Here is a 26,403-nt window from a genome sequence, read left to right as displayed (position 1 = left end):
CATTACTGCAGCCCATGTTGTGTCTGTTGTGGTGCGCGTGCGCGCCTGGCGCCATACTGTTTGGGCCGCAGCGTCTTGGTGGCCATGGCAACGGGTTGTGCGGTGGTCACACTACGTTGTATCCTGGGCATTCTGGTGGTCCGGACAGCGCATGCGCCGCTTACACGGCAGACACTAAGCATTGGCGGATAAATCCCTCCTTTTACATTCCTTTGCCCATGTCGGGCCTGCGGTAGTGCGCATGCGCGCCCGGCGCCATGAGGTCCGGATTGCGGCGCCACAGTGTCCTTGGCAACGCCATGAACTATCATGTGCGTCCGGTCACGTGGTACTGGGTCCGGGACTTCCGGGTTGTCTGAGCAGCGCATGCGCCGTACACGCTGTGGACGCTGACATCGGCAATTGTATGCATTCCAACATGATATATAAACCCCTCGGTCACAACTCAATATACCCCCTGACGAAGGAACTTTGGGTCCGAAACACGTGTCGGGGTGCACATCATCAAACACTTGGCGGTCCTGGAAACATTTCCCCTAGTCTTATAAGTAAGTGGCATCCAATCATATGTGCATATAGCACTTTTCTTGTGTGTAATATGCACGACATGCATTTATATTAGTAAGCTAATCTATAATATAACGCTGGGAGCGTCACTCTGTCCGAAGCCTCTATAGACTGCGCAAGCGCAAGCGCCGGCGCAGTCTGGACCGCACAGAGCGACGCTCCCAGGAGATCGCGGTATGCGTAAGCGCTGAACGCACACCGCGATCTCCACCGGACAAGCAGGGACGAGCCAGGAGGCGGAGGGTGAGTATACTTACCTGACCCGTTCCACCGACGCGCTTCCGGGCCGTGACTGTCCCCCTGATCCCGGAATCGGCGCCTGCGCAGTCCGCGCTTTCCGGCGCCATTTTCTTGAAGACACAATGCAGTGTCTTCAAGAAAATGGCGCCGGAAAGCGCGGACTGCGCAGGCGCCGACTCCGGGAGCAGGACCGAGAAAATGGCCGCACCCAGCACAGCCGCCGCGCCCAGCACAGCCACGCACAGCCGCCCACAGCAACGCACAGCCGCCGCACCCAGCACAGCCGACCATAGATGCCCACAGCCACGCACAGGCGCCCACAGCCACGCACAGCCGCCGCACCCAGCACAGCTGCCCACAGCCACGCACAGCCACCCATAGCCACGCACAGCCGCCGCACCCAGCACAGCCGACCACAGCCACGCACAGCCGCCGCACCCAGCACAGCCGCCCACAGCCACGCACAGCCGCCGCACCCAGCACAGCCGACCACAGCCGCCGCACCCAGCACAGCCGCCCACAGCCACGCACAGCCGCCCACAGCACAGCCGACCACAGCCGCCGCACCCAGCACAGCCGCCCACAGCCACGCACAGCCGCCCACAGCCACGCACAGCCGCACCCAGCACAGCCGACCACAGCCACGCACAGCCGCCGCACCCAGCACAGCCGCCCACAGCCACGTACAGCCACCCATAGCCACGCACAGCCGCCCCACCCAGCACAGCCGACCACAGCCGCCGCACCCAGCACAGCCGCCCACAGCCACGCACAGCCCACAGCCACGCACAGCCGCCGCACCCAGCACAGCCGCCGCACCCAGCACATCCGCCGCACCCAGCACAGCCATGCACAGCCGCCACAGCCACGCACAGCCGCCTACAGCCACGCACAGCCTCCCACAGCCACGCACAGCTGCCCACAGCCACGGACAGCCGCCGCACCCAGCACAGCCGCCGCACCCAGCACAGCCGCCGCACCCAGCACAGCCGCCCACAGCCACGCACAGCCGCCCACAGCCACGCACAGCCGCCGCACCCAGCACAGCCACCCACAGCCACGCACAACCGCTGCACCCAGCACAGCCACCCACAGCCGCCGCACCCAGCACAGCCGCCGCACCCAGCACAGCCACCGCACCCAGCACATCCGCCGCACCCAGCACAGCCGCCGCACCCAGCACAGCCACGCACAGCCGCCACAGCCATGCACAGCCTCCGCACCCAGCACAGCCACGCACAGCCGCCTACAGCCACAGACAGCCGCACCCAGCACAGCCGACCACAGCCACGCACAGCCGCCGCACCCAGCACAGCCGCCCACAGCCGCCCACAGCCACGCACAGCCGCACCCAGCACAGCCGACCACAGCCACGCACAGCCGCCGCACCCAGCACAGCCGCCCACAGCCACGTACAGCCACCCATAGCCACGCACAGCCGCCGCACCCAGCACAGCCGACCACAGCCGCCGCAGCCAGCACAGCCGCCCACAGCCACGCACAGCCCACAGCCACGCACAGCCGCCGCACCCAGCACAGCCGCCGCACCCAGCACAGCCGCCGCACCCAGCACAGCCGCCGCACCCAGCACAGCCGCCGCACCCAGCACAGCCATGCACAGCCACGCACAGCCGCCTACAGCCACGCACAGCCTCCCACAGCCACGCACAGCCGCCCACAGCCACGGACAGCCGCCGCACCCAGCACAGCCGCCGCACCCAGCACAGCCGCCCACAGCCACGCACAGCCGCCCACAGCCGCCGCACCCAGCACAGCCGCCCACAGCCACGCACAACCGCTGCACCCAGCACAGCCACCCACAGCCGCCGCACCCAGCACAGCCGCCGCACCCAGCACATCCGCCGCACCCAGCACAGCCGCCGCACCCAGCACAGCCACGCACAGCCGCCACAGCCATGCACAGCCTCCGCACCCAGCACAGCCACGCACAGCCGCCTACAGCCACGGACAGCTGCCGCACCCAGCACAGCCACCGCACCCAGCACAGCCGCCGCACCCAGCACAGCCGCCCACAGCCACGCACAGCCGCCGCACCCAGCACAGCCTCCCACAGCCGCCTACAGCCACGCACAGCCGCTGCACCCAGCACAGCCACCGCACCCAGCACAGCCGTCCACAGCTGCCGCACCCAGCACAGCCGCCCGCACCCAGCACAGCCACGTCACATACAGCCGCCCGCACTCAGCACAGCCACATACAGCCGCCCGCACTCAGCACAGCCGCCCCCACTCAGCACAGCCGCCCGCACTGATGGGGGCGCAGGATGGAGCAGCACGTGATAGGATGGGGGCGCAGGATGGGAGCACATGACAGGATGGGGATGAGGATGGAGCAGCACATGACACGGTGGAGCAGCACATGACAGGATGGGGGCGCAGGATGGAGCAGCACATGACACGGTGGAGCAGCACATGACAGGATGGGGGCGCAGGATGGAGCAGCACATGACACGGTGGAGCAGCACATGACAGGATGGGGGCGCAGGATGGAGCAGCACATGACACGGTGGAGCAGCACATGACAGGATGGGGGCGCAGGATGGAGCAGCATATGACAGGATGGGAGCAGCACATACCAGGATGGAGACCATATTCCAATATAAATGCTCGCCACCCGGGCGTAGAACGGGTTCAATAGCTAGTTTCTATATAACCAGCACATAGCACTTTTTTGATTGCACTTTTTGCATGTTTTTTTAGATAATTAAAAAAAATATATATATAATTATTCCACCTCTTATGAGATATACACTTTATATATTTCTTTCAGGTATATATATGTATATATATACATACAGTTATATGAAAAAGTTTGGGCACCCCTATTAATCTTAAGCTTAATGTTTTATAAAAATTGTGCAACAGCTATTTCAGTTTCATATATCTAATAACTGTTGGACACAGTAATGTTTCTGCCTTGAAATGAGGTTTATTGTACTAACAGAAAATGTGCAATCTGCATTCACACAAAATTTGACAGGTGCATAAGTATGGGCACCTCACCAGAAAAGTGACATTAATATTTAGTAGATCCTCCTTTTGCAAAAATAACAGCCTCTAGTCGCTTCCTGTAGCTTTTAATGAGTTCCTGGATCCTGGATGAAGGTATTTTTACCATTCCTCTTTACAAAACAATTCCAGTTCAGTTAAGTTTGATGGTCGCCGAGCATGGACAGCCCTCTTCAAATGATCCCACAGATGTTCAATGATATTCAGTTCTGGGGACTGGGATGGCCATTCGAGAACAGTGTAATTGTTCCTCTGCATGAATGCCTGAGTAGATTTCGAGCGGTGTTTTGGATCATTGTCTTGCTGAAAGATCCATCCCCTGTGTAACTTCAACTTTGTCACTGATTCATGAACATTATTGTCAAGAATCTGCTGATATTGAGAGGAATCCATGCATCCCTCAACTTTAACAAGATTCCCGGTGCCGGCATTGGCCACACAGCCCCAAAGCATGATGGAACCTCCACCAAATTTTACTGTGGGTAGCAAGTGTTTTTCTTGGAATGCTGTGTTTTTTTGCCGCCATGCATATCGCCTTTTTGTATGACCAAACAACTCAATCTTGGTTTCATCAGTCCACAGGACCTTCCAAAAAGAAATTGGCTTCTCCAAATGTGCTTTTGCATACCTCAGCCGACTCTGTTTGTGGCGTGCTTGCAGAAACGTCTTCTTTCGCATCACTCTCCCATACAGCTTCTCCTTGTGCAAAGTGCGTTGTATAGTTGACCGATGCACAGTGACACCATTTGCAGCAAGTTGATGCTGCAGCTCTCTGGAGGTGGTCTGAGGATTGTCCTTGACTGATCTCACCATTCTTCTTCTCTGCCTTTCTGATGTTTTTCTTGGCCTGCCACTTCTGGCCTTAACAAGAACTGTACCTGTGTTCTTCCATTTCCTTACTATGTTCCTCACAGTGGAAATTGACAGGTTAAATCTCTTAGACAGCTTTTTGTGTCCTTCGCCTGAACAACTATGTTGAATAATCTTTGTTTTCAGATCATGTGACAGTTGTTTTGAGGAGCCCATGATGCCACTCTTCAGAGGAGAATCAAACAAGAGAACAACTTGCAAGTGGCCACTTTAAAGGGCCACTGTCACCCCCCTCCAGCCGTTATAAACTAAAAGAGCCACCTTGTGCAGCAGTAATGCTGCATTCTAACAAGGTGGCTCTTTTAGTTTTAGGTTCAAGCATACCCCAAATAAAACGTTTTTATACTTAGCCACAATTCCTGTCTCTAGCCAGGTAGGCGGGTCCTCACTCCCCAGCTTGGCCAGCTCCTCTGCCGCCACTCACATCTTCCTGCGCTTTCGGCGCCGCCCCCTCAGCGCTGTTATCGTTTCAAATCCGGCGCCTGCGCTGTGTACTGGTGTCCTGCGCAGACGCAGTAAGCTCTGGCCGTCTGATGTAATGGCTGATACCAGAGAACAAAAGACATCCACAGAACACCAGGATGGATCTGCTGCACAGCAAATAGCTGTAGGACCTGCGATGACGTCACTGCCATGTGATTGCCCTAATCTGCCTCTAAACATATATACTCTTTGATATGTGCACGTAAGCAATATACATATATACAGTTGTTGATTTTAATAATATTATTTTATTTTATTGTCTTTCTGCTATTGCTATGAAATAAAAGAGATATATATTTGAAAAATTCCCTGTCATCATTCCTTTGACTGGTTTGGTTCATGCTCGGTGCATGTTGCTTCTGTCTTTTTAGTGGTTTCACTATATTGTTCGACACAGGTGGTGACCGGTATTACTATAATTGATATTGGATGATGGGATATCTATTTATATATTAGTTATTCTTCTATATATAATAGATGTTTTTTTCCTCTGTGTGTATTTTGATTACTGTGATAACAGTGTAGACTCAGAATAATTATTGATAACTGAATATATTATAGCAAAACTTGTGATCAGCGTTATAGTTTTGCTAATACTACAGTTCTACTATTCACCATAACTGTCATTGAAGGGGGGTCAACCCGGCTAAAAAACAGAAAAGCATGGAAACTACGGAAACTGCACAGTTGTGTGCTGCTCAAGAGATAACTGGAGAATATTCCTTTAAAAGTGATGCACGAGATCTGTTCTATAATTTAGACACAGAGACGTACAGGTCTCCAAACATAAAATCCAGAATGCTTCACAAATAATAATAATCCTGATAAATCACCACTTTAGCCAGTCTCAAATGTAGCATGCAAAAATCCATGCACTTGCTGAAAAACAACCTCATTCAAATGTATGAAACTGATATTTCGGCAACATATCAGCAAATATCCCTAACTTTATTATGTCTATGCAATGTACATAAAAACTGCAAGACCCAGTAGAATAAAAGCAGGCTCAGGGACCCCTTACAAAATATGAGTATTAGGTAGTAACACTGTCACATTGTCATTCAGAGAGTTTGGCTTGATAGGTGTTGTTAGCTTATTATGTCCTGTCAGGTCATTGTTTGACAGCAACCCTAGATCTGTGAGAAAAATAATCCCAGAGTCAGGTCTATAAACATAGCTTATTTCCTGTTTAGTCGCAGATTTTAGATGTTGGGAAATGACTGGCCAGAAAATATGTAATTTCCCTTTGCTTAATGTTTATTCATGTATTGTATAGGTCACGGGAAAAGATATTCAATGCTGGAACACCACCGAGACGAAAACTCCTGATATTTATCACTCACCCCATCAAGGATATTGTGCCATGCAGTCAAACCAAAGAGTCGAATACAGGATATACCATACAATTGACAAGTGGTGTCCACAAAACAGTGTGATCCAATTCTTGAAATCATAGCACTGCATTATACGGTGCCTAAAGAGTGTGTGAAACAAGAGAAAACACAACAATGCATCCAACATAACCGCCTAAGTATTGACTTACCCCCCGGCTTATTCATTCATTCTACAAACAGGCTGCTGGAAGTCCCCAGACAAAACAATATCTAGTGATTTCCTCTTCTATCGTAGCTTTCATTGCAGTGTCTTATTTCTAGGGTGAGGCCAGAAGGCCATGTCTTGTTCCTGGGGCGGCTATAAACCACCATGGCCATTATCTGTTTTAGCAGAGAAACAACATTAACCTGCAAAGCTGTGCGGACGCACACCACCCTTACTGTCCTATGTCGTTCATTTGCAATTAGTTTCCTATACCGAGATCCGATACTTTTGTGGTATCGGGAAAAGGAATCGGAAGTTCCCAGTGTATGGTTCCCAGGGTCTGAAGGAGAGGAAACTCTCCTTCAGGCCCTGGGATCCATATCCATGTAAAAAATAAAGAATTAAAATAAAAAATAAGGATATACTCACCCTCTGACGCGCCCTGGTAGTAACCGGCAGCCTGCTTTGCTTAAAATGAGCAAATTCTAGGAATTTAGGACCTGAGAATGACGTCACGGCTTGTGATTGGTCGCCTGGCGGTCACATGAGCGGCATGCGACCAATCAGAAGCCGTGACATCATGGAAGGCCCTAAACGTGCTCATTTTAAGCAAAGAAGGCTGCCGGTTAACAGCGGTGAGGTGCAGGGGCCTCCGGAGAGGTGAGTATATCAATATTTTTTATTTTAATTCTTTATTTTACACATTAATATGGATCCCAGGGCCTGAAGGAGAGTTTCCTCTCCTTCAGACCCTGGGAACCATCAGGATACCTTCCGATACTTGGTGTCCCATTGACTTGTATTGGTATCGGGTATCGGTATCGGCGATATCCGATACTTTTTGGGTATCGGCCGATACTATCCGATATCGATACTTTCAAGTATCGGACGGTATCGCTCAACACTAGTAGTCACTTTTCATATTATTCCAGACATGAATAATTGTATTCCTCTGCTTTAAAAGGGATATCAGGGACTTTACAAAAAACAAAAATGTACCTGAGTATTAACAGGCAGGTAATTGCAACTTACCTGCTTGTTGTGCACGGCGCCGTTCTTCCCCCGGCACAGAGTGCTCACAGACGCTCCTGCCGGGGATTCAGAAGCCTCTGCTGACGTCACATCTGCAGAGTGAAGGCTTCTTTTCCAGTCCGGTCTGTCGATGGGACAGGACTTCCAAGGTTATTCTGATTGACAGCCGGATCCCCGCTGCCTAAATGGGGAGCCGACTGTCAATCAGAATGACCTCGGAAGTCCCGCCCTGTTGTGTCAGCAGAGGCAGCTGAATCCCCATGTCAGGGAATAACGGCATTGGGCACAACAGGCAGATAAGTTGCAATTACCTGCCAGTTAGTGCTTAGATACATTTTTTGTTTTTTTGGTAGAGTCCTGGATACGCCCTTTAAGGTTTCTACTTTGTGATCACAACAGATATCCACATTGGCAATCTACAGAAAGCGGGACACTGATAATGTTTTGTCCCGACATTACAATACTTTCAGCCATTAGAGTGGGTCTATCTATCCTGTCCATTTTGAATCATTGGGATAAGTAATCTTTTGATATTATTTTTACATTCTATCTGTAACTATGGAGACACAGAGATCTGCATAGGAGCTGTACACACAAAACAATAGGATAGTTTATTCAATACAAAGTTACTTTTTGTAGCCTTCAGCTGCTTTGCCGGAAATGAAAGAGCTACAAAAGTGTACGGAGATTTTATTTTATACTATATGGGACCCTGAATGACTATCCAACCAGGGAAAAGAATATAAAATATGCTTTCTGGCAATTGAAAGTAAAGGTCCCACATTCCCATGGTGGCTCAGTGGTTCGCACAACAGCCTTGCATGGCTGGGGTCTTGGGTTCCAATCCCACCAAGGACAACATCTGCAAGGAGTTTGTATGTTCTCCCTGCTTTTGTCTAGGTTTCTTCCATATTCTTCTCACACTCCAAAGACATATTGAAAGGGAAATTAGATTGTGAGCTCCAATGGGGACAGTGATGATGATGTAAAAATGCGAAATGAAATGGTGCTGTGAAAAGAATGTAACTTTGTAAGTAAATGTAGCTATATAAGTCAAATAAATACATGTAGACACAGTGAAACATTCAGTCGATTAGATTTGACAATTTAAAACTGGGTGAGTTATATTGCGCTATAACTCGCACTGTGCTATTTATTACATACAGCATACTAGAAACAATAGACAGGAATGCACAAAAAAGCTAAATTCCAAACTCACTGGGTTATGAAGCCCTAGCTCTGTCCCATCGTAGGAGAAGGATGCAGCTGCCATTTCCACCTTGTGCAGGCTGCTGTCAATCCCAGTGGATTACTCAGTGTCCTACAATGCACTGTTAGCACACTGGAGCTGGAATACTACATACGTCTTTGTTCTGATTGATACAATTTGTATGAATGTATTTCGTTCTATTTTCATCTACTTTCCACACAATAGTATCTGGAGCTTTGTAAAGTGAGAGTTTATATTCTGCCGCTCTCTCAATGGAAGGTGAATTGGATGAATATTTCTTTGAGAATTCGTCAAACCTCATCCCCTTAATTCTTACACAGTTATTCATAACTCCAATAAGTATTTTTTTTTATATTAGAATCCAACTCTTTACCATACATCTTAAGTGTCACCTTCTTTGTCTTTTTTGGTTCCTTAAGCTGAAAACAATAGACCTGATTCATCAAAGCTTTTTAGCCATATTTTTGGTGTAAAAAAGGTTGAAAAATGTTAGTACAATGTGAGGTTTTGGAAAAATTTTGCAACTTTTGGTGGTTTCATGACAATTCCACCAAGCTAAAGTGGGTAGAGCTGGGTCAAGACAGGGGTGTATTGACCCCCTCTCGTCATATTCATGATGTGTGGTGCTGTTTATTACGCCACAAATCTTACTCCAGCAAAGGACATGTGCATCATGGCTTCATTCATTCGCTGATGGCTGATGGAAATAACCTCAGCTTTCTTCTGGCGGTCTCAAAGAGAATGAATGGGACCGGAGGTGCACATATCCTGCCAAATCTCCATTCACACCTGGCATTTCAGAGCCCCATTTTCAGGATCAGTGAGACTCCTAATGGTCAGACAGCCCACCGATCAACAAATTATTATCATCTATTCTCTGGACAACTGCTAAAGATGGAAATAACTCAGAAAGTCCTAGCATCTTTTATCACAGGTATTATATAATGGAGCAATTAAAAGTTATATGATTGCCTTTAATTTTAATTATTTGGTAATTTTATAACATACAAAAGCAGAGGTACAGGAATAACAAGGCCCTGGTGTCACTTTAGAAGGCACTAGTTATATAAAAGCCACATGGTACATAAGTAGTCTCTTAACAGATTTTTCAATTCCTCCTCTGCTCATCCGGGCTGATGAAATAGTGGTTGAAAATAGAATTGAGAAGGGAAAAATAAACTTGTCCTAATTCGAAACTTGAGAGATGGAGTTATAGAGTGCCAATATTCTGGAATATTTCCACTGCTCCTCGTCTATCAGGCTATTGGTTAGTACGTATTGTACACTTTTATCAGCAGATAATATAGTGGATAGCTCGTTGCTGGATAGCGGCAGGGTGAGCCTGCAATCTTTCAGACGCAGGTTTTTCTTTGTTTTCAGGTATTCAGGTATACAAAGTAAAACTTTTCTGAATATCATGATGACATTTCCCATAATCAAACTCTGGTCTTTACGCAAGTCGCATTGTGATTTACAGTGTGATATGATTGCAAGTGTAGATAGCATCTATTTGATGATGACCGTACATATTTTGAAATGGCTCATATGAAAATTGAAAGGGTTAACACACAGTGTAAAGTTTTAGACTCAACACTTAGTAGAAGACTACAAGAAGAGTCCTAGCCAACATTTCTTTTAAGCTCACCTCCATTAATGTTCACTGTGGATTGGTAAAAAGTGCTCCCCTATTGCATTTTAAAGTGTTAGGGCTTGTTTCCACTTGTGAGAAACACGTCCGTGTCTCGCATGTGGAAACCAAGCTGTGGCGCGGACACTTTGGAGCGGAGCTTGCGGCTCCATGTGTTCCTATGCGGCCGCACTCTCCGCTCTGGACTGCCGGCGCCACAGCTTGGTTTCCACATTTGAGACACGGACGTGTTTCTCGCAAGCGGAAACAAGCCCTTAAGCGGTTTTCACTTGTGCAATTATCTGGTTTTCCGGGTACAAGGACTTACACTTGTTTTTTGCATATGTGAAGTGCTTAGGCCAGGTCAGGACTTTAATATTTTTTCAGAACTAAAATTTTAATTAGAAGAAACACTGGTTTCTACATAAAAGGGAACATAAAGTACCTCAAGCTAACATTAATTAGTAGAAATCTATCCCTTTTACTAATTGTATCCATTTACTAAGGATGAGATAACAAGCTGCATGTTGAGAAAAGTCCAACCACTGCAAGACCCAGTGACTACAAGATTTTGCTACAGGCCATCTGCCATCATCATGGGCATAGTCTCAGCTGTATCGGCTAGCTGCAGCCTTTGCTTTCACCTTTTAGCCGGGTTCACAAGTTTATTAAATATCAGTATGATTTTTCATATCTGTATTGCACATTGGGTCCGTTTTGATATGTCTATGTGCACATGCGAATGGCATTCAGTTTTAAATTGAACATTTTAATAAATAGTAGAGCTGAAATACAGTTTTCCTATCTTAATAGTTGTACTGGATCCTTGAAAACATAACGAATGGATGATAACCCATATGTGATACATTTTTTGTAAACTATTGACTTATAATGGACAAGAAAAAGCTCCAGAAAAAGCATCAAAGTAATGCATGCTAGGATAATTTACACGAAGACCAATTGTCCATGCCTAAAAACGTTGTTAACATGGACTACCTATATGCCTGTAACGCTCGCGCCGAGACTGGTTGGCGCGGGCGTCTGGGGGTGTGGCCCCACTGGACCACAGACCGAACTTCCCTGGAAGGGGCGTAACTAAGTAGCTTCCTAGGTATTCACTGGAGCCTCTGATAGTGAGGTCAGACTTGCGCAATAGGAAGCTACCAGGTACCACTCCAGGGTGGAGTCGGAATGTGGCTGCTGATCCCACCGGGGACAAGACACAGGCAGGCAGGCACGGCTGTGACACTGGCTGACGCCCTGAAGGGCAGACTGGCTTGACGGGGATACAGGCAGGCAGACAGGCACGGCTGGCACTCTGGCAGACAGGCGGGCATGGCTGGCACTCTGGCAGACAGGGCCAATACTCTGGTAGGAACTGATATTCAGGCGGGTGTATGGAAACAGGTAAGAACCTGTTCAGACTGGAGAATATAAACAAACAGGTAGAGACCTGTACGGCAAGTTGCTGAACAGAGGTAGAGCAAGAGAAGAGAAGGAGAAGGCAGAGCAGAGAAGGAGAAGGTGGAGCAGAGAAGGAGAAGGCGGAGCAGATGAGAAGGCGGGGCAGAGAAGGAGAAGGCGGAGCCAAGAACGGAGCCACAGGGGCGGAGCCAAGAGCGGAGATGCTGGAGGTGGAGCCAAGAGCGGAGATGCTGGAGGCGGAGCCAAGAGTGGAGATGCTGGAGGCGGAGCAAAGAGTGGAGACGCTGGCGGCGGAGCCAAGAGTGGAGACGCTGGCGGCGGAGCCAAGAGCAGAGACGCTGGAGGCGGAGCCAAGAGCCAGAACCGCAGGAGGTAACGCCAAGAGCCAGAGAGTGCAGAACCACAGGTTGTGGCGAGGAAAGCTGAGAGGCACAGAACCACAGGTTGTGGCAGAACTGAGCAGAGTAGCGCAGAACCACTGGTAGTGGCGAACAGAGCAGAGAGATGCACAGCCACTGATAGTGGCAAGCAGAGCAGAAAGATAAGGCGGAGGTACACACAGCAGAGTGGGAAATGACAAATGACAAAGAAGGAACAGGAACGGACATAGACCAGAGTACAGACAGGAACAGACACGGATACACAAACAGAACACAGATGAAGGCCTGCTAATTGCAGCCCTCTGAGACAGGAAACAGACACGAGATGGCAGCTCAGTAGCAAGTGCTAACTGAGGGAAATAGTTTGCTCAGGCATCCTCCAATAGGTGAGGATGCCTTAAGTATCAGAGGCCTCTAGGCCATTGGCCAGGGACACCTTAGGGAGGTGCACACAGTCTCAATAAGAATCCGGAGTGGCTGGCGCCGCCCCCCTATGCACACAGCCAGGAAGTGTACACAGAGCAAGCGACCATGAAGCACATGGCATGGAGCCGGCAGCAGACAGATCTCACAGCATGGCACTGGGTGAGTGAGTTGATGTAACAGGCAGGTGGGGAATGGAAGGCCATGCAGTGATGCCGGCAGGGTTGTTACAATGCCTATTCTATCAGGCACTGATCTGTGCCACAGACCGCTCCTGCAGGCGAATCAGTGGCCTAGACAGACATCATGTCGACAGTGTAACGGCTTCTCTTCTGCTCTGCTTTGTTGATGGGACGTGACTGCCAGTGACATGCTGACAGACAGCCTGCTCCCCCTTCCTAACTACTATTGTTGGCAGCAGAATACGACCTTCTGCCCAAAAACAATGATTTGTATGCCTGCGATTAAAAAAGAGGAGCAAACGACAAATGATCATGTTAAGATTTGCTTCTGGGGCAGGTTTATTCTGGACAATATTCAGGAATTAACATTTGTTGTAACAGTGATCCCTCATTATTGTTTGCATTGGTAAAGGGTCTAATTGTTAAATTTTACTATTAGAAAAATAGATGTAGACTCTGGATCTAGCACTCTGCTTCTATCTCCGACACAGTAGCTTCTAACAGAAATAAGACGTTGTCGGGGCATAGATAGGAGCAGCGAATGACACCAGTGCCGCCCCACAGCTTCTAGCAATGTCCTCAAATTAAATATCATTAGGAGGCAGCGATGGTGTCACTCACTGCTTCTATCATCGCCCCCTGCTGATGACTATTTTTTAGCAATTTGCTAGATACTGTGGGGCAGAACTGGTGTCAAAACTGGTCAGAACTGGTCTCACTACTTCTAACACTCTGTGCTAATCGATAACTAAAACTTATGAACACGTTATTCATGAGGAATTTTATCTTTATTATAGGTATAATTTCCTTTATTCTCCATGTCTGAAAAAAAAAATGCTGTTTTAACTCATATGCAAATAAGGCTTACGTGCTTTGGGTGTGTCTTTATCTTTCTCATTCTATTGCACACGCAGCCTCATTTTCCCCAGATTGTCTAACAGCTTGTTTTTTTTTAAAGATTTTCAGAGCACAAAAACATCATTTAAACAAGAGGATATTCTCTTAAAAATGACATCCAAAGAAGAAAAGTTTATTAACATTTTTGATTGAAAGATTTGAGCAGAGTTATTTTGGAGGCATCTCAATTTGTAGATGGCCATACGATGGCTGTAGTCATAATATTCTATCGAAAGAGTAAACTCCTGTTTAGATAGCTGCAGCTTGGTTGTGAATGTCACATGGCATTGTTTATGTCATGGAGACCAACTGGGGACACAGTGGTCAGTGCGGACAAGCGGCACTGACCCTGGAGGGGGAGTACAGTTCTTTTATAATTCTCCTCCAAAGGTCCATCCCATACACAATAATTTAATGTAGGGAAAGACCCTTTAAAAATGGAAACAGCAGCATAGTCAGATAAAAAAGCACCTGTTATAGTGCAGATTCAACCACTGGTATTATGTGTCCACAGCTACCGATATAATAAAAGTAACGCTGCTATACCCTGGCACTAATTCATATAGGACCTGTTTACTGCATTTGCAAAAAATAATGCAGCGCCCCAGAGTCCTGGTCGTTGCAGTACTGATGCTCCGCAACTAAGGGGAGTGATGGTACGTCTGATGGCACTAAAGGAGTTCACCTAACCAGGTATCACAGTCACACATTACACTTCACACTCTGGCCACCAGGGGGAGCAAAGGGTTCTATGTATTAGGCCACTCCTCACAATCTGGTAAAACTGGGGGCTGGATAGGAAGTTAGGCAGAAGCTGACTGGGTTTTGCCCAGGCAACATCCTGTGGCAGAGGGAGTTGTGGGGAAGATTCAGGGGGGTCTCTGTCAGGGGTGGGATCCTGACAGTGACCTAGCGAAAAGGACAGATCGCTACGGAGCCGCGCCTGCACCCGTTGCGGCGGCATCTTAAGAAAGGACACGAAGCGAGGTTTATTGTGGAGAAGTGAGAAACGAGATCACAGCACAAAAGAGAATAGAACCAGTAGGAGTCGTGCCCTAAGATCGAGGCAACATCCTACTGAGGCATGTAGCCGGTGGCCGGAACGCTGAGGAAGTATTGGGCTCCAAGCATTACTTCAAACAGCGGCAGGACAGTTAATTATAGGTTGGCTGTCTCACCTAAAACACCTAAGCAGACATAGGAGGCAATTGTGGGAGAGGGGCGTCTCTAGGGTCCCAGAATAACTCCAGGCCTACCCATCATACGCGTGCGTCCTAGCCATATCATCTGGGGGACGGAGAAGAACATCAGAACAGATACGACAGTTGTGAGGACTATCCCATGGTGCTCAGCAGGAAAGGACTACAACACACAGGCGCTAGTAGGTAGGCACTGATTTCCACCTGCAAAGGGAACTCTGGATGTGCCTTCGGACCGGCCGGTCTCAGCCAGCCCTGTTAGCAGTGCTCTGGATTGTGGATCCTGAAGCCTTCAGTAAAAAGGTAAAGAGACTGCAACCCTGTGTCCTCGTTATTCATCGTGACTTGCACCACGCACCATCATCACCCCTTCCATTGGACGCCCCTTACCAGGGTCTCGGACCGGGTCTAGCCACCGTGACAACCCCAGGACCGAGACAGAGAGGCCCGGTACCGGGGGCGCTCCAATAACACATTGACAAACATACAAGTACGTGCCAGGAAGAGCATCTAAATAAAGTGAAGGCCATAGACATCCTGGACCCGGCATGTCCTAAATATCTGTGATCTATGTTTTTGTTTAAAAAAAGAAGAAAATTTAATGAGTCTAAAGTACATCATTCTAGAAACTGATTTCTGATCTGGAGATGTTTGACGTGATTTCAAGTACCGTAGTAAAAATAAAGAAAGGACAAATAGATTTAAAGGTTAAGGATGTTTTCTTTCTGGGATGAATCATTGTAGAGACTGATGATGAGATGGAGTCAGACAGATGTCACTAGAACCTTTCGGTAATACATTCATCAGCCCTTCTCCTAATTCTTAGTTCTGATTTTCCATGCAGTGTACGGCAGTTCAACGTTCACACATAACAATAGTGTTACATTATGAGCTCAGAGTTTATTTCTTCCAGAGGTTAAATGTGAAGAAGACAATAAAAAGTGAATGAAGAGAAATCAATGGTCTGTACAATGTAAAACTCTCTAAGGGAAAGTGCAATGTATTGATTTTTTCTATTGTCACACTCTTCCATGAGTACCATGTACAGAGACTATGTGGACAAGAGAGAGATATGTGTTGTAATTGCATTGTATTACATTGTCCTGGTATGGAGATTGTATGATACATTTATCATTTAGCATGCATGACTCTATAGGGACAATTTGTACTTAAAATAGATTTTTTTTTAAATCATTTATTTTACAAGCATAGGTGCAAATTTAGAGGAGCAGATTTTTTCTTAATATTAGTGGTCTGCAGTTTGGAGTTAGATACACCATTGATAATTACAGTGAAAGTTTACAGACCAAACCAGAAAATGTGATGTTCTAGTTCCTGTGTTGTCCCCATAGAAAACTAATCCAAATGGAAAAATATACCTATAGGGACCAGCTTTCCCATATCTATAATTTGGGGCAATGTATTCATCTCTCCACAGGATTTTGATGCCCTAAAATGAATATGTCAGCAGGATTTTACCCCAAACTATTTATATGCGCATGTAGCTTTTTCAAAGACAAGTCCAGCAATACCTTTACATGGCCAATCTGTTATTCCATTACTTTGAAATCAGCATATGAATTGATATGAAAGCAAGGAGGTAGATATGACGCCTCATATGCATAGATAAATAATTTTGGGGGTGAAATCCTCATGACTGCTGCCCTTTAAGTTAATCAGATTTATAAATTACTACCTCATTGCTTGTTTTAATGTTTTCATTGGTTAGCCATCAGTAAGGCATGTACAGTGTATGCTTTAAAATACCTACAAGTGGCTGTTTTCTGCAGTTTCTAGTGCTGCTCATTTCCCTGTCCTGCATCATGTGACTATTGGTCTTTCTTGCTGAATCACACATCAGCCCATTATTTCTTTTCTTAATGTATGGTATGTCTATAAGAGGCTCTTAGTCTTAGAGCGATAATCCTAGTCTCAGATAATAAATTTAGAAAGTGACTTCTGATCTATCCAGAAATGCTGTGTGAGCTGACTAGTCAAAAGTGCAGACACTGATCCAGGAGAGGTCTGCAGCAAAGCTGGAAATGGCAAGAGATAGTGATCAGCAAGTATTCTAATAAACACACTGAGCAAATGTTTTTTCCCAAAAATATGCCATAGCATGATTTTAGAGGATTTTTGAAGCAGGTAAAAAAAATAAGCCTTCTCCAAAAATAAGCCCTAGTTCCAGTCAGGGCCAGCATTTGGGGAAGTCAAGCTGGGAAATTACCCAGGGCCTCCACTATCTAAGGGACCACCTCTTCCGAGGTTAAGACTACTTAAGGACCTTTGGTGACTTCACAGTCAAGTGACCTTGATGCCATCAACGGTCTCTTAACTAGAGGACCTGAACAGGAGACAGGCTGGTATGCAGGTCTGACGTTAGTGTGTAGGAGGGGAAAACTGGACAATTTCTCAGGCCCCCCCACTCTCTTAGCGGTCCTCAGCATTTTTATTCTGAGGTTAAGACTGCTTAAAGACCTTTGGCAACATCATGGTCATGCGATCATGATGTCACCAAACGTCTCTTAAAACTTTGGAGATCTTATTGTAGCCTTCACCTATCTTGTGTAAAGAAATTATTTTCTTTATCATGTCTTGCAACATTTATCTTCCCTGTGGTGCCATTGTTGGGAGCATGGAAAAGGAAATGGGGTTTCTTTGTTACATAATGTCCTTTAATAGTCAACTGTCTGCTGGACAACTGTTTAATAAATGATTAGACTTAACTGTGATTCAATTCTTGTTAATTTTAATGTTGTAGTCCTTTCATTGGGGTTTACTCCCTTTTGCAATATGAATGAATGTTAGGAAAACTGCACAATAGCAAATCATGTTTGTACTCAATGGCCCACATTTGTGGGAGTATTTTGTAGTATGGTATCCCAAAGAAAATGTTGAATCTGAAAGGAAACTAAAGGTTTTCTGACAAATATGTTGGGGCATGTTCATTTATGCTGAGCATTATATATATTGTACCAGTTAGACCCTAATCATAAAGGATGATATGACATTGAAATATAGTGATAAGATTTTGTAGTTATGTAGAATATAGTTGTAGAATGTCTTCTGTTGTGGAAGATGGTGTCAAGATTAGTGATGTGCGAATTTCTTCGGAAAGATCACCAAACACAAATTCGGCACGAATATGGCACATTCGGATTCGTGATTGGAAACAAAAGCAAATTTTTATGCAATCAAAAATCGGTAACATTTGGTAAAAAGTGTGGGAAAATATTTGTGTTGCCAAAATAGTATTTTCAGCACTTTTGCAATGATAATGGTGGTATATCATAAGTGTTTTGCATGTGTTTGTTGAGGGGAGGGGGTTTGCAAAGCTGAGAGGCGCGGAGTTCTTGTAAACTTTTTTTTCCCTAACTTTATGCATGCACATTGCGGCTAGCTAATCAGGACGCAGGAAACATCCACAATGTCCTTACACAACGGCTTGTGTCATTGGCTGCTGAAATAACATGTCCATCTCCAGATAAAGGGTTGAACTAGATGGACTTTAAGTCTTCCTTGAACCTTAAAAACTATGTTACTATGTTAAAGAGCGGACATCTTGTTTTAGCGCCATTTTGACATGGTAACAGAGCAGGGAGGCTGCTCCTATCGCTGGCACTGTTATCAGCTAGGCAGTTGTATATCAGTCAGATAGTGTGGCTGTTAAAATTACCTTCCACCTTTTTTTGGCCATTACTGAGGTCCACAGACAAAGCCAGCATCGCACATGTCCCACAAGTGCTGTAACTCACCTTGTCATTTAGTGCTGTGGAGATATGAAACTGTCTGCAGACCTAATGCACATTAAAAAAATATATAATTTTTCAGTTGCAAAAAGTTAGGCAGCCCGTCGTATCACACTTTGTCATTTTGTTGGGTAGAAATTAAGCTGTCTGCAGATCTCACGCGCATAAACAAAAAATTGTTTCTGTTGCTAAATGTCATATAGTAGGGGACCTGACTTTAAAATAGTTTGTAGCATCTTGTGTGTTATAAAGGCCTGATCCAGAGGCCACAAAAAATTCTTCTGCTCCTACTGTCATACAGTAAGTTACCTGATTTTAAAATAATTTGTAGCTTCTAGTGTGTTATAGAGGCCTGATCCAGGCATGACTGGGAAAAAGTGAGGCCATGGTGGAAGGGAACTAGGCTTGATGTTCAAGTTGTACATGAGGTAGGTGGTAAGGTTAGTGAAAGCACTAGTGAACCAACAACGTCACGTCCTATGCAAAGGCGTCTGACAACTTCTGTTACTGGACGGGCTACTCCACTACCTTTCTTTGGCAGATGTACAGTGGTACGCCTTGTTGATGAGGCCCAGAAAGAGCATGTGCTCGAGTGGATGACAAGCGCTGCTTCAAGTTGCCTCTCCTCCTCCTCAACATCATACCCAGTACAGTCCACAGAGGTGGCACCCAAATTCCTCTTGCTTCCCCCTGCATTCCCAACTCTCCAACTGTACAAATGACTGTACGGAACCACAGATGGGTGAGTCTGAAGAGCTGTTCACACATTCTATGCCATGGTCATCAGAAGTGTACTCAAAAGCTTCAAACAGTCAAGAGGAGGACATCTGCACAGAAGCCTAAAATGTTTTTAGCTTGGATCTGGGGCAGGACAAAGTAGGGTCTGAACAGCATCCTGACCCTCATCATCAGACGTTAACCTTTGGGGGGAGGTGATCCTGATGAGACTCAGATATTTGAGGCTCACAAGGATTTTAGGTGCTGTCAGAGCAGGAAGAGGAGGAGGGCGACTCCAAAGGTGAGGAATGTGATAACACAGAGGATGATGATGAGTTGTTAGATCCCAGTTGGCGTTGACATAGAGGCACACAGCTGAGTAGGTCATCTGAGGAGGAAGACAAGGAGGTTACATTGCGCCATACATTGCAGACACGTAATGATGCAGCCATGACAAGCAATGCATCCTCAGCCACAACTGTGGCTGTGACCAGCAGCTTCTGTGGTTCTGCAGCTTGCAGGGACTGCAAGGGTTGCCTAGCCTGAGCTTTTTTGACACTGCAAAGGATGAGCCAACTCACATAATCTGCCAACTTTATAAAGAAAAACTGCGTAGAGGTAAAAAGTGCAATAATTTGACTAGTACATGTATGAACCTTCACATGCGCAATCAACATGCGTTACTGTGGGAATCCCACTGCGCAAATATGCAGACCATTGGACCGCAACAATCATCAGCTGCCCCATCAATTGCATCTGCTGCTTCTTCCTCCTCCTCTGTTACTGTGCCAGCTATTCAGACACCGGTCTTTGACCGCAGAACCTCAGGTTCTTTACCCGCTGCAGTCACACTGACTGAGAACCCGCGATCACCTGTAATGGAAGAGGACATGCCTGCTTTTTTTGACCGATCTGAGAGAACGAGCACACCACAACTTTCTCAATCCACCATAACATCTCCACCTGCAACTCTCCCAATGTCCAGCAGTTTGTCCGATTCACCATACTGCGCCCTCTCTCAGCACTGCAACCAGCCCACGGTACCACAGTTGTGGTCACGTAAAAGATTGTTTCCTCCTACGCTTGACAAAGGTAAGAGATTGAACTCCAGGATCAACAATCTGTTGGCCACAGAAATGCTAGCTTTCTTTCTGGTAGATACAGATGGTTTCAGAAACCTTATGGCTGTCCCCAGCATCAATTTCCCAGTTGCCATTACTTTTCTAAGAAAGCTGTGCCTGCGCTACACCAATATTTCGCAGACATCGCCAGTTCCTTGACTAAATCTGTGTCTGCCAGGGTACAATTTACCACATACACTTAGACAAGTAAGCATGGCAAGGGCATTACATCTCGCTGACTGGACACTGGGTGACTCTGGTGGCCGTGGGGGCAGGCGCTGATCCACACGTCTTGGAATCCCCAAGGCTTGCAGGACAAACCTCTTCATTTAAGACTTCCTTCACTGCTCCTGCCTCCTCCTTTATCTCCTCTAGGGCCTCCACCTGCACCCTCAACCTCTGCCTTAATGAGACTCGCATTCCAACAGTGCAGAGCGAATCCCCACCACTTCCGTACTGCACAGCCAGGGCTCACTGCAATCAGGCAGTGTTAAAATTGCCTTGGAGATCGCAGTCATACTGCTGAAGAGATGTAGAAAGCTCTCCAGGCTGAGTTTGATCAATGGCTGTCTCTGCTGAACTTGCATCCAGGGAAGGCCGTGTCCGATAATGGTGCAAACCTGGTGGCGGCCCTACAGTGAGGCAAGCTCATACACGTGCTTTGATTGGCTCACATCCTTAACCTGGTGGTACAGCATTTTCTTCACCACTATCCTGGCATGGGTGAGATGCTCCAGAAAGCACAGAAGCTGTGTACTTATTTCTGCCATTCGAACCCCTCAGGTCATCGACTTGCATCGATACAGAGGTCTTTGTCCATGCCAGTTAACAGGTTGATATGAAATGTGCTGACACAGTGGAATTCCACTCTGCACATGTTGCAGCAACTGTGGCAGCAGTAACGAGCCCTGACGCAGTATGTCATACAGCCTGGACCAATGCAGTACCGACATGGCGCATATCACATTTACAGAGTGAGCACAGATTAAGTACCTCTGCACACTTCTGCACAAATTTCAAAATGGCTATTAAGATGGTTAGCACTGACGACGCCATCATAAGCATCACTATTCCGGTCATCTATACCCTGGAGTAGACTTTGAATAGCCTGCATGAGGAGATGGTGGTCTCAGAAGAAGAGGAGGAAGCAGAGGAGGTTGCGGAAGGGATAACATTGTGTCTAAGCTACAGATTGTCATCACACAGGCGTGTGCCTTGGGAGGGTGGTTAATACAAATTTGTGGAAATGTGAACAGTCATGGTTGGTCTATATCTGCTGGGTTTTCTGTAGTGGAAGACGTGTCGGTCCCAATTATACTATTTCTATTCTCATGACATTTATTCCACTTCGGTGATGTCAGGCCCTCATTTTTTAAAATGTGAAAACTCCAGGTTGGTTGTACATCTGCTGGATTGGGCGTAGTGGAAGACCTGTCGGTCCCTATTATACTATTTCTACTGTGGTGAAATTGATGCCACTTTCGCATTGTCTGCCACTAATTTTTGAAAATGTGTAGACTCCTGGTTGGGTCTCCTTCATGCGTGTTGTCTGTAGCAGTAGGCTTCCGAGACTTTTAGGTCTCCACTTACTTGGACTCAACTACCCGTGTTACTATCCTTAAATTTTTCTTACAATGGGAGTCTACAAAACTGATATTTGTGCCACTTGAGTGTGGCTCAGCATGAAAACAGGTAGAGGTGTTGCAAGTGGTATCAGGGCTCCCAGCAAAGGATGCCTACACTGATCCCTCACCCACCTCATCTTAGTGTGACGTTCAAATAAAAGCTGTAAATGCCATCCCAGACCCTGATACTTCATGCCTGGCTGATTGCTGCCATGCCATGCTGCAATTTGTACTGTGGGTGAATTGAGGCCACTTTCCTGGTGTCTGTCTCTCATTTGATGTGATTTGGCCGTTCTAAGGTGTTGTACATGCATTTGTTTTTGCCTCCCATTGACATGCATGGCATTTGGTTATGTTCGGTGAATATTCATCGAATTAATCAGCAAATATTGCAAATTCGGCTATCGTAATCAGAACCAAACATTGAAGTATTCGCTCGTATCTAGTCAAGATCTCCTCCAGTATCTATCCATATACCCTGTATCTCAAAGATGTTCACCTTTTAATCTACCTTAACCTTTACGTTTAAACTTATCCAGCCATAGTTTAGATTTTTAATCATCCAATATTTTGTACTTATTTTAACTTCATTCAGTAAAATATTTTTTTTTCATTTGGACACTAGAATAATAGCTGTTGGAAATAATTATAATATATAAATCTAAACCCCTAATTTTATAAAACCGTATCAATCCATAATTTCAAGAGGTAAATGTTTGTTTGTTTTTTTTAAATCAATTTAAATGTCTGTTTTATATTATATATTTGATATTAGATAACCTATTGTGAATGTAACCTTCATATGTGTTAATTTTTAGATGTTGCTATGAAGAAAGAGGTCAGAAATGACTGATGTGGAGCCTGTGGTGACAGATTTTGCAGCATCGGGAAGGTCAGGTCGCCGTAATGCCTTACCAGACATTTTGGGCTCTCCAGCAGGAGGTGAGACCTCAGATCTGCCACAGAAACTAGCGGAGCTCTGTGTATCTCAAGGTAAACATACAGAGGCTAGAAGCAATACTTATTACTGTAATCCATGCCTCACTCCAATGCTCCCCTTCATAATTTTAGTGATAATGCCTCAACCATTAGTCACTTGACCATGAAGCCAAATGGTGAGCTCAATGGTCAGGTACTTGTGGCCATGATATATCTGATGATGCAGATCAAGGGGCAAATTCTAGTGGATGATTTTCTTTTTAATAAGCATGGTTTCCCTATGTTAACTTAAATACATAAGTGGGAACACCATTTAATAGAAAACAATACAATAGATTAATTAAATAAATATTGTATATTTAGTTAAAATAACTTTTGTCCATATGTCCTATTTGGGCACATGCATGTCATAGAGGGGATCCTCCTCTGGCTCATGCAGGGGCTGGCCAGACAAGGCTTCAACTGTGTCCCAAGGTTGTGCAGAACATCAATTAAATGTGTATTACATGAGAAAGTATGTAAACTGCATGCATCATAAGGCTAGGGGTATGGAAATGAATAAATGAATGAAAATTGCAGACTGAAAATTTTCTACTTTAATGTAACCAAAAACATATGTAAAAAATATTTTTTAACTTGTCAAAGATATCCATAGCCTTAATAGTTACTTCACACACATTACACAAAACTGATAGAATTGAGCAAAGTTAAATTTGACATTTTATTCCTTATCCCCCATTTAGTTATATAGGATCCTCTTATGGTTGTTGAAGGAAAATATATGAAGCTCTTTTTATCTTTTTCGCTCAAGCTTTCTTCCATTGACTTTTATTTTTAACTACATAGTAATGACAAGCAGAAATGTCAGGGTGAAAACTAGACTGTCACTACTTTGGGGAAGAGTACAATGATCAGTCATTTTTCAATATAGTCTTAACTAGGAGTAGAGTACATTATGATAGCTCTACTTCCTGGCTGAAATCGAAGTCAGCATTGATGGTGAGAAATTGGAACAATCATTTATATACATGACTGTCCTCATGCTCCTTTGGGAATTGGGTACTTCTGCTCAAAAGTAGGTTTTCAGTTTTTTGATGGATTTAGTCTTTAAGCCATATAGATCATTCAAAGATTAGCTTATTGAACAGTGTACAGAAATGTTAAGGAGTAAGTCTGAATCGATGATACCAAAAGATGAATTGAAGTAGACAAGAAAATATTTTTATTAATGTTAATATTTATAGGACTTTACTATTTTTTTTATATTTTATATATGCACTTCCAATCATTGTTGAATTTGATGGCCCATCTTGTTCAGTGCTGCTTCTGCTGAAAGCTTCACATTCTACACAGTCCTCTATGGCAATTCGAATTACTCTGGAAAAGTCTAGCTGTCAATAGATATAAGCATTATTAATTAGTGATGTTTAGCGCAATGTACTCTTGGAAAAAGAATGCAAATAGCTTTCCTACCGATGTAAGGAAACTGTCTCCATAGTGCCATCCATATGTGAGTACACAGTGAGCCTGATCTTGAAGAAGTGTCTAAGGGGAATGTTTCTTCCTGTGGAGAGTGTCAAGCCGCTTAGGCACTTTTCATAAGGAGACAAATCCCCCTTAGAACCCTACGACTCTCACCTAGCCAAATAAATCTCATGCTTAGCATTGGTGAAGGGCAAATAAATCAAAACACGTATCTGCAATAGGAAAACTTATGCTAAGTCATGTGGTACTGTTCATTAAAGGCACAATATTGACTTTTAGGATTGCTACATGTAACAGGTGGCTCTAGAGTTCAAGTCTTTGTCCTTTCTGAAGAGTCTATTTGTATAAAGAAAGTTCTGGAATGCATCCAAAACCTCCTACACTCACTATATCATCACGTGTACTTTTGTGTTCACTAGCATCTATGCCATTCTCAAAGTATGTTACAAAAATAATTTTCTTCTTGATAGTTGATGAGTGGTCAAATAGTATATCCTAGAAATCCTTATTAGTAGAATAAATGTGTTGAATATATTTGTATGTTATCTTGAAGAAAAATAGTTGCTTATTAATATTCTGGTCTTTTTTAGATGAAGGAGCAGAAGAAGGAGGGACAACTTCAGGAGAAACTCCTGCCGAAACTCCAGAAGAAAAATCTGATACCTAAGAGTCATCTTGAGAAAGATACAAGCAGAGTTGACCTTCTCTGATGGACTATGAGCCCAAGTTATCACTGCTGGGCAATGAGTGGACTATGCAACACTTTATATGGGAATAATATATCTGTTAGTGCTTAGTTCTCGGGAATAGAAATATATTTTCTACTCCGTATAGAGACAGAAGGACACATTTAGGAAAGAGCTATATGACAAAGAATGTTCCTTGGGCTGTGTTTTGCAAAACCAGAAATCTGTCTACAGCCTTGTACACAATAGCTACTGGAGTAGTATCAGGTATCAGGTATTGTTTTATTGTTGGGATCCTTCGATAGAAGTACAGAGCAGTAACGGTTTGTTCGGCATACCTAGGAAGCTTTTTCATGAGTAATGCCACCGCATCTCATAGATTTTGTTTCAATGTTAATCACCACAGGAATTAGGTCATCTTAAACTACTGCTCCATAATTATTGTATGTCTCTGAAAAGGAGAAAACATAAAGGCAACCATGTTCCCAGTGCCTTAATGTCATTAGTTTTCTATGTGACAATCCCGTAACCTAAAATCTGAGCCCGTGTAACACACGCCTCATGAAGAAATGGTGGAACAGTAGCCAGCAACTAAGCTGCCTCTTTCTGTAATTTTGTCAGCTAATGTAGCATTGTACGTGGTTTCGGTTGTTTGATATGAAAATAAAAATGATCCTGTCATTGCTGCTGTAGTGTGCAACTTGCAATGTTAATTGCTCATTCCTCAGAGATGAATAATTAGACAAGGTATTTCTTATTAAACTGTTTATCTGCCTAACAAGATCATGGCTATAAATAAAATGCTGATTTCTAAGCAGGATGAACGCATTTACAAGAGATATTTGTAACCCAGCTGGGAGTAACATTCTGTGCAGTTGCTCTACATCTGCTAATAATTCAAAATACAATATGCCTAGAGAAAGAGAGAAGGGAAACATGGCTCTCTATTATGTAATG

The 26,403-nt window shown here is 45.2% G+C and overlaps 1 protein-coding gene across 1 annotated transcript in view; it reads left to right on the top strand.

Moving 5' to 3' along the window:
* LOC143807655 (cAMP-dependent protein kinase inhibitor beta-like) overlaps nt 1-26,132 on the top strand; it is a 261,280-nt gene extending 235,148 nt beyond the window's left edge. The window contains exons 2-3 of the mRNA XM_077289459.1: nt 23,155-23,329; nt 25,351-26,132. Coding sequence (XP_077145574.1) covers nt 23,182-23,329; nt 25,351-25,427 — 225 coding nt within the window. The 5' untranslated portion in view covers nt 23,155-23,181 and the 3' untranslated portion in view covers nt 25,428-26,132. The remainder of the gene's footprint in view (nt 1-23,154; nt 23,330-25,350) is intronic.
* The last annotated feature ends 271 nt before the right edge of the window (nt 26,133-26,403 follow it).

This window comes from Ranitomeya variabilis, chromosome 2 (assembly GCF_051348905.1).
Source record: "Ranitomeya variabilis isolate aRanVar5 chromosome 2, aRanVar5.hap1, whole genome shotgun sequence".
NCBI classification, from domain to species: Eukaryota; Metazoa; Chordata; class Amphibia; order Anura; family Dendrobatidae; genus Ranitomeya; species Ranitomeya variabilis.
The sequence above is the reverse complement of the archived record's forward strand: the minus strand, read 5'-3'. Positions and strand labels throughout refer to the sequence as shown.